This window comes from Momordica charantia, assembly GCF_013281855.1.
Source record: "Momordica charantia cultivar OHB3-1 chromosome 4 unlocalized genomic scaffold, Mcharantia_2.0 BLBB01000004.1, whole genome shotgun sequence".
NCBI lineage: Eukaryota > Viridiplantae > Streptophyta > Magnoliopsida > Cucurbitales > Cucurbitaceae > Momordica > Momordica charantia.
This window is the reverse complement of record NW_028275162.1, coordinates 27,225,481-27,237,560: the sequence shown is the minus strand read 5'-3', so window position 1 is coordinate 27,237,560 and position 12,080 is coordinate 27,225,481. Positions and strand designations below refer to the sequence as shown.

At 31.1% G+C, this 12,080-nt stretch overlaps 1 protein-coding gene across 2 annotated transcripts; it reads left to right on the top strand.

Annotated features, from left to right (window-relative positions):
- LOC111006708 (NAP1-related protein 2) lies at window positions 1-7,549 on the top strand. Of its 2 annotated transcripts, XM_022278779.2 has the most exons (10): window positions 4-381; window positions 2,358-2,480; window positions 2,599-2,649; window positions 2,832-2,903; window positions 3,053-3,166; window positions 3,246-3,307; window positions 4,378-4,435; window positions 4,703-4,759; window positions 6,413-6,463; window positions 7,176-7,549. In XM_022278779.2, exons 1-10 carry the CDS (start codon window positions 253-255, stop codon window positions 7,209-7,211), a joined length of 753 nt encoding a protein of 250 aa, XP_022134471.1. In that variant the 5' UTR covers window positions 4-252; the 3' UTR covers window positions 7,212-7,549. The 2 variants fall into 2 exon arrangements, with proteins under 2 accessions (XP_087979401.1, XP_022134471.1); XM_088123275.1 differs by lacking the exon at window positions 2,358-2,480 and having other exon boundaries at window positions 1-381.
- The last annotated feature ends 4,531 nt before the right edge of the window (window positions 7,550-12,080 follow it).

The following is a 12,080-nucleotide window of genomic DNA, read 5'->3' as shown; positions in this document are numbered from 1 at the left end:
AAAAGGAGAATATACGAAGGAAGGGCCAAGGGGGAACTCAAAACTCAGTCTCGTCGTCCCTCTCTCTGCCTTCATATAAATACAGAGCAAACAGCCTTCACTCTGAAACTTCAACTTCATTAAGCCGATTCCAGTTTTTGCCCCCAAAACATATTTATCCGCTCTCTTGTTTTCCTTAGTTTCCCTCGCTTTCTCTTCGAGTTGCGGCGTTCTGTTCTGTTCGCCTCCCCAAACTAGGTTTCCGACTCCAAAATGGTCGCCGAAAAGGGGAAGAAATCGAAGGTGGCCGACAAAGTTGAGGACGACGAGGCTGATCACATTGACGTCGAGCTCGTCCAATTTATCGAGAAGTTACAGGAGGTTCAAGACGAGCTCGAGAAGGTCCCTTTTTCCTCCTCCTCCTCTCCTCTCTGTTTACTTTTCTGTTCCTACATGGATGAGAATAGGTTTCAGTTTCTGCATCATGCATTTTCCAGTTTTCAACTTCGCTGTAAATTCGCCTGTTCTGTACTTTAATTGCATTCCTGCGCTCTCTGAACTTGGAACAACATTCTTATTGATACATATGTTGTTTGCTCAGTCACTGTTTCTTACTTTAACTTCTCTTGCTTCTATAAGTGGTGCTTAGAAATCGATTCAAGCTGCGTTTTGGACTTCTAACGTATTTAACGTAATAGACATAAAGTTGATTTTTTCAAACTGTATTTGACCAAAGCTTGCATAGCATAGAAGCCAATGCCATAGCTTCTTCTGATTCTTCTTTGGAACTGCGGTGGTTAGGCATTTTGAGTTATACTCGTGTTAAATTGACGGCAATCTTGCTTTAATTATTTTGTCTCATATATGTTACCCTAAATCCCCTGAGCTGAAACTTAAGATCATGATTAATTTGAACAATTTAAATTCTTTCTTAACACTTCTTATCCAAAAGTTTGATAAATTATGTTAATTAAGGATGCTCAAAGAAATGGACAACTAATTTGTTTAAGATAGAAATTAAGATTTCTACAAGGATTTCAAGTTAAGAAGTGTCTTGGTTCAAATATTATGAATTCCTTGTATTTTATTGGCAAGGATTTGACACTGCAAAAATCACGAAGAATCAGGCTGAAGAATCAGGCTGCAAAAATCTCATTCCATAATTGATCACTTTTTTATTTTTGCTTCTGATTTTTTGAAGGAAAGTCATAATTATATTACCATATTCACCATGTATATACTAATCTCAAAGGGATACAAGGACAAGTAGGTATCAATATTATTTTATTACCATTAAAATGCCACAATATTAACCTAAGTAGATGCTGTTTTGCCAACATGTAACCATGTGCCGAATTCTCTTGTTTTCCTGATGGTTATATTTTCCCTTTTTTTGCTTATGGATTTATAAAGTAGAATTCAGTTCTCTCAAACACCAATTATATCTCTTCTTCTTTGTTTCGTACTTTCCTAAATTGAGACGAAGCATGTAAATAATGAAAATAGTAAATCATACTGTCCAAAAAGAGAATAGGTCTAGATTTACTTTATTGTAATTAAATTTATAAGATTGAAAAAAATTAAAATTTGGATATTAACTCTAATAGGGGAGTGTTTTCTATAAGTTCATGCTAGAGAATTATATCTTGTATATAACCTTTCACTATATCAATGAAAAGTGTGTTTCATCTCCCAAAAAACTTGATACTTGGATGGAATAACTTCATTGAAGAGGACTGCCACTGAAATGCTTCTTTGACTGTTTGATATTACAATATTGAGTGGTACATATTTTTTTTTTTGGCAAAGGAGTGGACATAATGTTTGCAATATCCAGATGTAGATTTCCCCTACTATCCCTTAGTGTCTTGTTGAGATTTTTGTTCTTTCCTTCATTTACTCTAATGAAAGTCATGTTTTCTTTCATTTTTTTATTCTCTCTATTTTAGTATTCTCTTCCTGCTTTCAACTTTGAAAGTAATCAGGTTGGTTATTGTGGATACTAGTAGATTGCACTTGTTAGGTAATATAGCTAGGTTTTTCTGTTTTGAAATTTTTCAATATTTTATGTAGAAAACTTCCATGTGTGTTGTTACTACTAATGATCAATATGGTTCCCAACTTATATAGAAGTTTATTCCAATTGAAGATTTAGTTGTCCAGCATTTTGTCAAAGAATCTGAGTTCTTGATTTTAAAAAAAAAAGTATGAATCTAGGCTGTGATAGGCAATGTGTATAAGACGTTCACCATGGCTATTGTTCTGCCAATGCCTGATCCATATGGAAAATGGCAATAGTGCAATTTTTTATATATGATTCAGTATTAGTATTTAATAGTTATACTTGTGTTTAGCCTTGTACCTTTGGTATTCAACAGGTTAATGAAGAAGCAGGTGACAAAGTTTTGGAAGTTGAACAGAAATATAATGAGATAAGGCAGCCTGTTTATGTGAAACGGAATGAGATTATCAAAACTATTCCAGACTTCTGGTTAACTGCTGTTAGTGATCTGCATATTTCTTGACGTTTTAAATCTTATATTTGTGCTGCTAGTTACTTTATAGTTTATTTCCTTTTTGTTTTCTTTGATGCCATGACCAATGCTTGGTTTTTTGCAGTTCTTGAGTCATCCTGCACTTTGCGATCTTTTGTCAGAAGAAGATCAGAAGGTTTTTATTGCTTTTATCTTTTTGATTCTAATTACGCCTGTGATTAAAAAAATAGATATTTCTACAATTTTTTTGTACTTCAATTTATTTCGAAGTCCTATCTCAAAGAGACTTTTTATTATTTAACAATCAACTGGAAAGTATGTACTATTGTAATTGTTGATCTCTTATTCTTGGCGTAGATCTTTAGGCATTTAGCTTCTCTTGAAGTGGAGGATCAAAAGGATGTAAAGATGGGCTACTCCATCATATTTGTAAGCTTCAGCTAACTTGTTTGACTTATACTGTTATCTGTCTGTTCAAATCATTTGTATGTTACTTTACTTTATTTTGGCCTATTTGATATCTTCGCACAAGTGCAGAATGTGATATTGACCTGTCACTTAACTTCTTTAAATTTCAGAATTTCAATGAGAATCCTCATTTTGAAGATAGAAGGCTTGAGAAGACATATACATTCTTTGAAGATGGGGCAATTAAAATTACTGGAACAACAATCAAGTGGAAGGATGGCTCGGTAACAGTTATTTCTATCAAAATAATAGTTCATTTGTTTTTTTTAAATCATATCTAACAACTAATGGTAATTTTTGAAGGGCACATCAAATGGAGTTAATGGTGAGAAGAAAGGGAAGAAGCGACCCCTGGCTGAAGACAGGTGCTTCCATACCCCTTATTAGATTCCATTTTAAACAAAGTAAAAAGTTTTAGAATCTCCAGGTTTGACTATGATCTTCAGGCCTCTAGTGAAGTGTGCTTGAAATTATTGCAGCTTTGAAGACCAAAATATTATAAAGATGATACCTTTTTCCATTGAAGTTAATTTAACTTTTAACACAGATGTTAAATGAGCTAGCCTATCAATTTGAAATTGTTGCAGCTTTGAAGACCAAACCATTTCAAAGATCATACGTTTCTGATTTAATATATTTCCCTAAAAATTTCAAAAGTTGGTAGTTATTTCTATTGTAACTATGTAATAAATTGTTGATAGAATTTCTTAAAAAAAAATTCTTCATATCAAATATCTTAAGTCAGTTCTTCAATAGAATTTAATATTTTGTTTTTCGTTCTTTAGAAGTAGAAATTTGTTCACTACCTCGGAGCAAGAAACCAAATCTAAAAAAGTAGATCATCTCCCCCCCATCGTTGAAAAAGCAAACCAGTTGGGTACAAAATGAAAGTTTTTTTTTCTAACTTAATATTTTAAAAAATAAAATTCAAAGTATTGATTGTTATGGATGTGCTACCAAATAATATAGTTATTTTATAAGATCAATCAATTTGTTTTATTCTTGACAAGTGAAAGTAATTATTAAATGTGCTAAAAGAAACAAACTAGTTATTCAAATGTGTAATAAACGAATAGTTTTCTGTCAAATATATTGGAGAATAATATCATTTAAAAATTTCCAAATTAATGTATTGTATAAAGTTTAATTAGTATATTAAAAGGGTCTAAGGAAGAAACTTTTGATTTCCATTTTCCAAATCCGTGCTTATTTAATGTGTTACCATTACGCCATTATGCTATGATATCTGGCTCCGCTTTCATATTCTCAATGATTTTTCTTTGTCAAATAGAAAAGTCAACTTAGAAACATGTTTCTCCACTTTCTCTTCCTCCTGTGGCTTTCTTGTTTTAATTTCCTCCTGTGGCTTTCTTGTTTTAGTTTCAATTCAGCATATTTACTCTCTATATTGCTCATCAAGAATTGATGTATGCAGCTTCTTCAGTTGGTTTGGGGAGACCGAACAAAAAGATATCACTGAGCTTCATGATGAGGTAAGTCTGAACATTTTTTGTGGCCCCATGATCAAATAAATACTCATCTTGCAAATGTAATAGTCTTATCTATTTTCTGTGTACTTTTGATAACTAGTATAATTCCCTTTGGTCATTCAAATTGCTGCTCCATTTAGATATTGCAACTGTGCCAACCTTGGGAGAAAAAAGCTAGATTCATAAAACTCGTTTCAGTTTCTCTTCTCTCAAGAATTCATTGCTTTGGTTTGTACTTACACTCTTGGATTTTTTTAACTTAAAATGCAGGTAGCTGAGATAATTAAAGAGGACTTATGGCCCAATCCTTTGAAATATTTCAACAATGTAATCTCCTTTTTCTTATGTATCATTTTACCTTTTATTTCAGCACATTTATTTTATATTCTAGTCATTCAGGAAATTGGTCTCATTTAGTCAGGTGAGTTATGGTGACTAAACCTATAAATGAGGGCGGTGTTGCGATTGGAGATATCATAAATAATTATAGAGCCCTCCTAGATAAATCACTGTGGTGGTTTATTTTGGAATCTGGGACTGGAATACCAATCACCATCACTGGCTATGGTAATGGGATGCATCCTAACGAATGGAACTCTAAGCAAGTTAATAGTGGTAGTTTTCATAGTCCTTGTACATTAATTATAGTTTCCTAGGTTTTTATCGTTTTCTTTGTTCCTAAACTCTCTGTTGGGAATAGTTCTCATGTTTGTATTTTGGGAGGACGGTTGGATTAGGGATGCCCCATTATTGGTTTCTTGTGGCTAGTTGTTCCCTATCTCTATCTTTGGGCTCTTCTGTTGCTTTTCCCTTCTTTTAGTTGGATCTCCTGAAATCATAGCAATAGGGAGGTCGGTGATCTGGCTTTCGTATCACTCAACAGGAGGTGCATCTTATCTCTGGTTTGAGGATAGAAGGGTGTGGTAGGATTATCTTTCACTCACCAAGGGGTTCCTCTCTCATGCTTCCCTTGTTTCTAATTTATCCTTTTCCACCCACCAAGAGGTTCTACCTCTCTTGAGAAGCTTTGGAGAGTGAAGGTGGCCAAGGTTGGATGCCCTAGTCTTGCATTCTCTGTAAACGGGCAAGTGAAGACATTCATCAGACAAACCATTTTTCCCAAAGAAGCTGCAGTAGATGGAAAATAGGCCAACTCATTTCTATGCATCAGCTGGGATCAAATCTGAGGGTGCTCTCTCCTAGCGCTACTTCATATGAGCTCATCTCTTGGATGTTCCCTTACGAACCTAAATGGGCACACTCAGAGGAAAGACTCCTCTCACTCCACCCAGCGTTCAAGTGATGACCCCGCACATCAATTCTCTCAAATGCTGCAGTTATTAGAAGGTTCAATCTATTTTTGTACCGCAAGAGTGCACTCTTCAACAAGACCAGTTTGTTTCAGTTCATCTCTTCTAGGGCCATCACTTTCAAATCTGATTGGATGCATCCAACGAGTGGGAGGAGGAACAATTTCATATAGGCTCACCTCCATGTTCAAGAAATGCTCCGGATCATCTATGCATAGTTTGTTTTCTACTTGTGGGCTAGGTTGATAGTTTGTCTCTACTTATTTGGGCTAGGTTGTTTCAGACTTCAGAGTTTTGGTTTCTCTTAGACTTGCAGGGATTACATTTCCCATCCTCTCTTTCATGTTATAGGTTGGGTTCTTCATATCACTGGGGTATTTAGCTGCTTTGTACGGTACAGAGGATAGGAAACTTATTGGGGATCTTGTTCAAGATTAGGGGAAGTTTCGGAGTGTTGTGAATTTAAATACCTTATTTGGGTTGCTTCCTCTTCCTTGATTCTGGATGTTCCTCATTTTTCAATTCTAGATAATTAGATTCTTACTTATAGTCGAAGTTGATTTCAGCTCTTTGTTTTTGTTTTGCCTTTTGGCTCTCTTTCATTTTTTTTTGGGTGTTCTTGTCTTCTTTTGTTGTTTTAATCGAAGTCTTGGTCCTTGTTCCTTTACAGGATATCGACGAAGATGAAGAGGACTCTGATGGAGAAGATGAGGATGAGGAGGTAAACAAGAATAAGTTTCACTTTCACAATAATTCAATTGCACTTGAATATACGGATGTTCTTTTGAACCTTTATGAATGTCTCGGTGTGTCACTATTTTGTTTGATGACTTGGGCTTTCTTTCATTCTCGAATCATGCAAGCACACATCATTTATGACAATTATTCACGAGCATTCATATAGTTAACTAAAAGTAAGGAGAATATATTTATAAACATCTGAAATAGTGAACTTGGTCTAAACCTGGTGTCTTGTCTTGCAACTTCATTGTTGCATAGTTACAAGCTTCTGAAATATTGTATGTGGTCCAATCCTAGTGTTTTTGCAACTTTATTTTGGATAAATATGAGATAAGCTTCTGAAATATTGTATTTGGTCTAAACCTAGTGTCTTGCAACTTCATTGTTATATGAATGATTATAAGCTTCTGAAATATTGTATGTGGTCCAATCCTAGTGTTTTTGCAACTTTATTTTGCATAAATATGAGATAAGCTTCTGAAATATTGTATTTGGTCTAAACCTAGTGTCTTGCAACTTCATTGTTATATGAATGATTATAAGCTTCTGAAATATTGTATTTGGTCCAAATCTATTGTTTATGAGTTTCTGAAATATTGTATTTCATCTAAGTCTAGTGTTTTGCAGCTTCATTATAAGCCAAGTTGGAGGTTCAAAAGTAATGGTTCAAACTTTGAATGATGTGTGTATAGGAAAATGGAGATGACGATGACGATGGTGAAGACTGAAACGTAGAGGACAGACCCATGATAGACCTCCCTCGGGGAGCTCAGATACGGCATTGCTTTCAACCATAGGTACCTTTTTCTTTTCTTTCTTTCCTTATTTATGTTGACCTAGGATGTCAATTGTTCCAATCTGTGATATTTGTTAAAGCACTTTTGCCAAATTTATACATCAATGTGTTATTTATCTTCTAGGCTATTTTTCGCCTACCCTTGTCATTAAATACAAAGCCCCATCATTTCATTAGAGATGTCTCTATTTTCCATTTCTTGCCACAATATTGTTTCCTGAAAAGGATGGGGACTGATCAACATATTAGTATGGAAGTACTTTTTCAACATTTTGAAGATGATAGTTTATGTCAGTTTGGTTACAGATGAAGGTGTCCAAAAAGATCACCTGAAAGTACTTGTGGATAAAGATTTTGATGTGTCCTTACTAAAATTGCCATCTTAACAAAATTCTTAGTTGAAGGGTAGGCGGCATCTTAGAACTTGGAAGAGAATTTTGCTCTGATTATAGCCCCTAGCAATAGAGAAATTAGGGGGTTAAATAGTGTCAATCTTTTAGGAATAGAGGTAAATGGTAATTGATTGCACAATTTTTTTACAACTATTTTTTTTTTAGAATAATCCAAGTTATTATTATTATTATTATTATTATTATTATTTCTTCAAAATCATAGATAACAACTGTAGGTGGGTTGGGTTGAGTTGGGTTGGGGGATTTTTTGAATTCCATTCAATTGTTTGGGCTGCAAATAATTAATGGACTCAATTTAGATTGGATAATTTGAGCTATTCAGAATATTTGTTTAAAATTTTACTTAAAAATTTATTGACCTATTTTCCGACCGTGAATTAAGTTTAATGTCAAATTTTTATATATAAAAAAAATTATTGGAGAGTAAGAAAATTTTGAAGAATTGCTAATTGAAATGAAACTATATCAGCAGGTATATTCATTTTTAGCTTTACCGCTAACAAGAAATGTTTATTAATGGATAATGATATTTGCTTGGTTCTATTTAATTCAAATTAGTTTTGGGAGAATTCGTGAACCAATCTATAATTTTTAACTTATAATTTCTCACAAAACTCAAAAAAAAAAAAAAAAAAAATTAATCAACCTCCATCTTTTCAATTTAGGTGGATGTCGACAATTTTATCTTCTTGCATAATCCATCAGTTCTTAAGTTTAAATAAAAGTACATTTTTGACAATATATTAATGATAACAAGCAAGTTTACTTCTCAATGTTGTCGTAATAATGTATTTAACATACTATCATTTTATCTTTTTGATCTAAATAAATTCATGAAGTCCCTTTAAGATTTTAATCTACTAAACATAGTAATTGCGTTTTTGTTGGAAGAAGAGTTCCTAGGCCTTTTTTTTAAGAAAAATTTTTTTGAATACAAATGAATGCAGGGGTATGAGAGTTAGAGCCCAAATCTCAATTGGAGTAGAGTGCTATTTATTTGAGCTATTATCATGTGCCAAAGAATTCCTAATTACGAGTATGCAAATAGTTTTAATTTATGGAAATAATATAAGTATCATGAGATGATATTGAAAATTCTCATAAAATTAACTATAAAAAAATGACAATTAATTTACTTTTAGCGTTCAAAAACTTCCGACTCTCATCTTTAATGGTCTTTAGTATGGATATGTATTAAAAATTTGTCAAGTACATCAATCTTATAGCATTCTCACGTTAATTTTTTGTTGTTAACGATAAGTACCATTGAGATGAATGAATTGAAGTATAAATACGAAATAAATAAAATTTGAGATTAATGAATTAAAGTATAAAGACCAAATAAATAAAATTTGCAGTGTATGAAAATTTGTGACAAAATATCCTCCAAAAAGAGGTGACACAATGTATCATTCAACCAACATATTATACTTGAAAAAGAAAATCTTAGAAAATAATATGAAATATTTTAAATCATATGTTTCATATTTTATTATGAAATTTTCCTCCCCATCAGTTTTGAAATAGAAGCTCTCTCTCTCTCCCTCTTTTTTTTTTTTTTTTTTGGTTGAATAATAATTAATTTGTTATAGTACAGTCTCTACCAACTTTGCTTTCAGAATGGTTGCGACAAAAGAATCATCCAAACGGCCTTATACATTTCCATATGGACATATCTTAATTAATTAACAACAACAATAATGATATTAAAAAAAAATAGTGCAATAAATCAGTAGACCAAAATTTTATATGGATCGTGAAAGTATTGGGCCCACAGTCCACTAAGAAAACTGTCCACATGCATTGTTTGATGAAACAGTAGTCCAAAATCTCTGTAAATTTTGCTTTACGATGACATATGGGCCTCATCTTTGGGCCCATATTGTTTGTTGTTACAGCTCCTCCAAGTTTCAAGAGAAGACAGCCTATGTACTTTCATTTCTTTTTCTTTTCCATTCTTTTAAACCATATTTTGGTCCTTAAAAGTTTTAGACATCCTTATGCAGGTTCATTTTAGTCGTTTTCATTATTTTATTATACATTATTTAACAGCAATCTTAGGTTGTATTTTATAGACATATCTTATGTTCATTTATCTGATGAGTTGATTACTACGTAAATCAATAGTTCAAACCACACTCAAAGATTTTTCCAAAAATAAATGAGTTGATGAGTTGAACAATTACAAGTTGATGGACCAAAAATAAATAAGTATAAAAATTTAGATACTAAAATACAATGTTAATATGTGTAGAAAGATAGTAGAGTGAAAAGATTTAATTTTTTGTATAAAGGAATTGAAATTTTTTTAGCCATTTTCTACTTCATATGGAAAATAATATTTTTAACAAAAATAAAGAAATATCACTGTATAAATTCAGTTGTAATATACTTGAATAATAATTAAAAATATAATAGGTGAAATTTAAGATAATGAATTAAATTAACTTATCTTGGAATGGACCAGTATAAGATAATAATAAAAGAATTAAAAATGCTGAAATAGATTTTAATATTAAATTTAGGCAAGAAAAAGAAAGGAAAAAGAAAGAGTCTGAAAAGGAGGTTTGAATTGAACATGCGTAAAGGCAGCCAGCTTGTGGTAAGATTGATGATGATATCGCCGCAAAGCTAAGAATATTTAAAGTAAAAAGAAAGTAATTCAAGCACAAAAAGAAAACAATTAATTAATTTGATAATATAATATTACCGTGAACAAGGATGAATAATTACAATTAAAACATGAGTCGTTACTTAATTAGTTTAAATTTAATTAAGTAAAAAATTAGCTTAAATTAAACAAATTAATAACTAATGGGGACAAACTTGCTTTATCCATGATTTTCAAGGAATTTTAAAACCAAATTAAACTCAAATACCCACCCCACATACTAAAAAAAAATAAATCAAGATCATATATATATATATATATATTTTATTTATACACACATATATATCGCTAATCATTTTTATTTTTACCAAAAAAAAAAAAGAAAAAAAGAAAAGCTAATCATTTTTAGCTTCCTGGTTTCCATATCATGCTAATGATCATATATTGGTTGGAAAATCCCATAGAAATAATCATTATGTGTTTGTAATTATCATTTTATAAATTATAAAAAAAACATTTACGTAAATAGCAACAAATAAATATACATTTTAAGTATAATAGAAAGTTTGAAATTTTATAAAAATAACATCATCTTAATTAAATTCAAATTCAAATGTAACATACACTCAAAAAATCGAATTATGTTATATTTGAAAAAAAAAATAATGTTGTCTTAAATTTATGCTATCGAATAAAATTTTAATAAAAAAATAGACGAATTACACATACCACTAATAAACTTTTTAATGGTAAAAATTAAATCTAATTTTAAAAATTGGATACCACTTTAAAATTTTCTCTATTAGGCTCATTTGGGTGCGGGTGGAGGCAAAAATCAAGTTCATATAAAAGAAGAGAATATACTAACTTTATTTTTTAAAAAAAATATTACCTCCTCAATTTATTTATTCTCTTCCTTTCCTTTCATAAAATTTTCACTCTATTTCTCTTAGCAAAATTACAAACTTCTTATAAAAGTTTAGCCGATGATCCTTAAGTTGATAGAAAGGTCCAATTTTTACGAGTTATTTTTCTTCAACTAAAAGCCGGTTCAGTGCAATTTTAAAATTTATTAGAATCCATAAGTTTTTTATATTGCAATTTACTAGAAAAACAATATTCAAATTTTGATTCTTAAACATTCACATTTATTTTCTATTCTTATATTTCTGAACATTACATGTATATTCGTCTATAAACTTTGTATAAATTTGGTCATGATTCTTGTCATTAAAATTCATCATGCAATTAAATTGTATATGATACCACATTAGCTTATGTTTTAAGCAATATATTATTGATTTGGGAAATTAATGAATGACTTAAAAGATTTATATTAAATAGACTTAGACTTGCATGAAATTAGAGACAAAAATAAATAATTTAAAAGATATAGAAATCATTATACTATTAGGTTTCTAAAAATGAAAAAAATTAATGTATATATCATAGTTTCAAAAGTGATAGTCGTTGTACTGGCATAGACATAACGCTACCAAGGAAAAAAGAACTTTTTGAAATTTGAATAAGAAAATTACAAAATTTATACATGATATATCTAATATAATAATAAATATACAATCTACGATTATGTTATTTATTGCGATTAGACATCATATTATTAAGTTGAGAAGACTACGTAATACAGATATCTTTAATGTAAAGATATTTTGAGGGCCGGTCAAACTTATCCCACACTAAAATGTGTTTACTATGATTTCTTCGGGCTATCATTAAATCAAATCACTAGAACATAAACATTTTCAAGGTTACATTA

Excerpts from the sequence above, each read along its gene's own strand:
- LOC111006708 (XM_022278779.2), top strand. The coding sequence starts at position 253 with ATGGTCGCCGAAAAGGGGAAGAAATCGAAGGTGGCCGACAAAGTTGAG. Across the intron at positions 2,650-2,831 it reads TGTCAGAAGAAGATCAGAAG|ATCTTTAGGCATTTAGCTTC; the intron begins GTTTTTATTGCT and ends TTCTTGGCGTAG. Across the intron at positions 3,167-3,245 it reads TCAAGTGGAAGGATGGCTCG|GGCACATCAAATGGAGTTAA; the intron begins GTAACAGTTATT and ends TAATTTTTGAAG.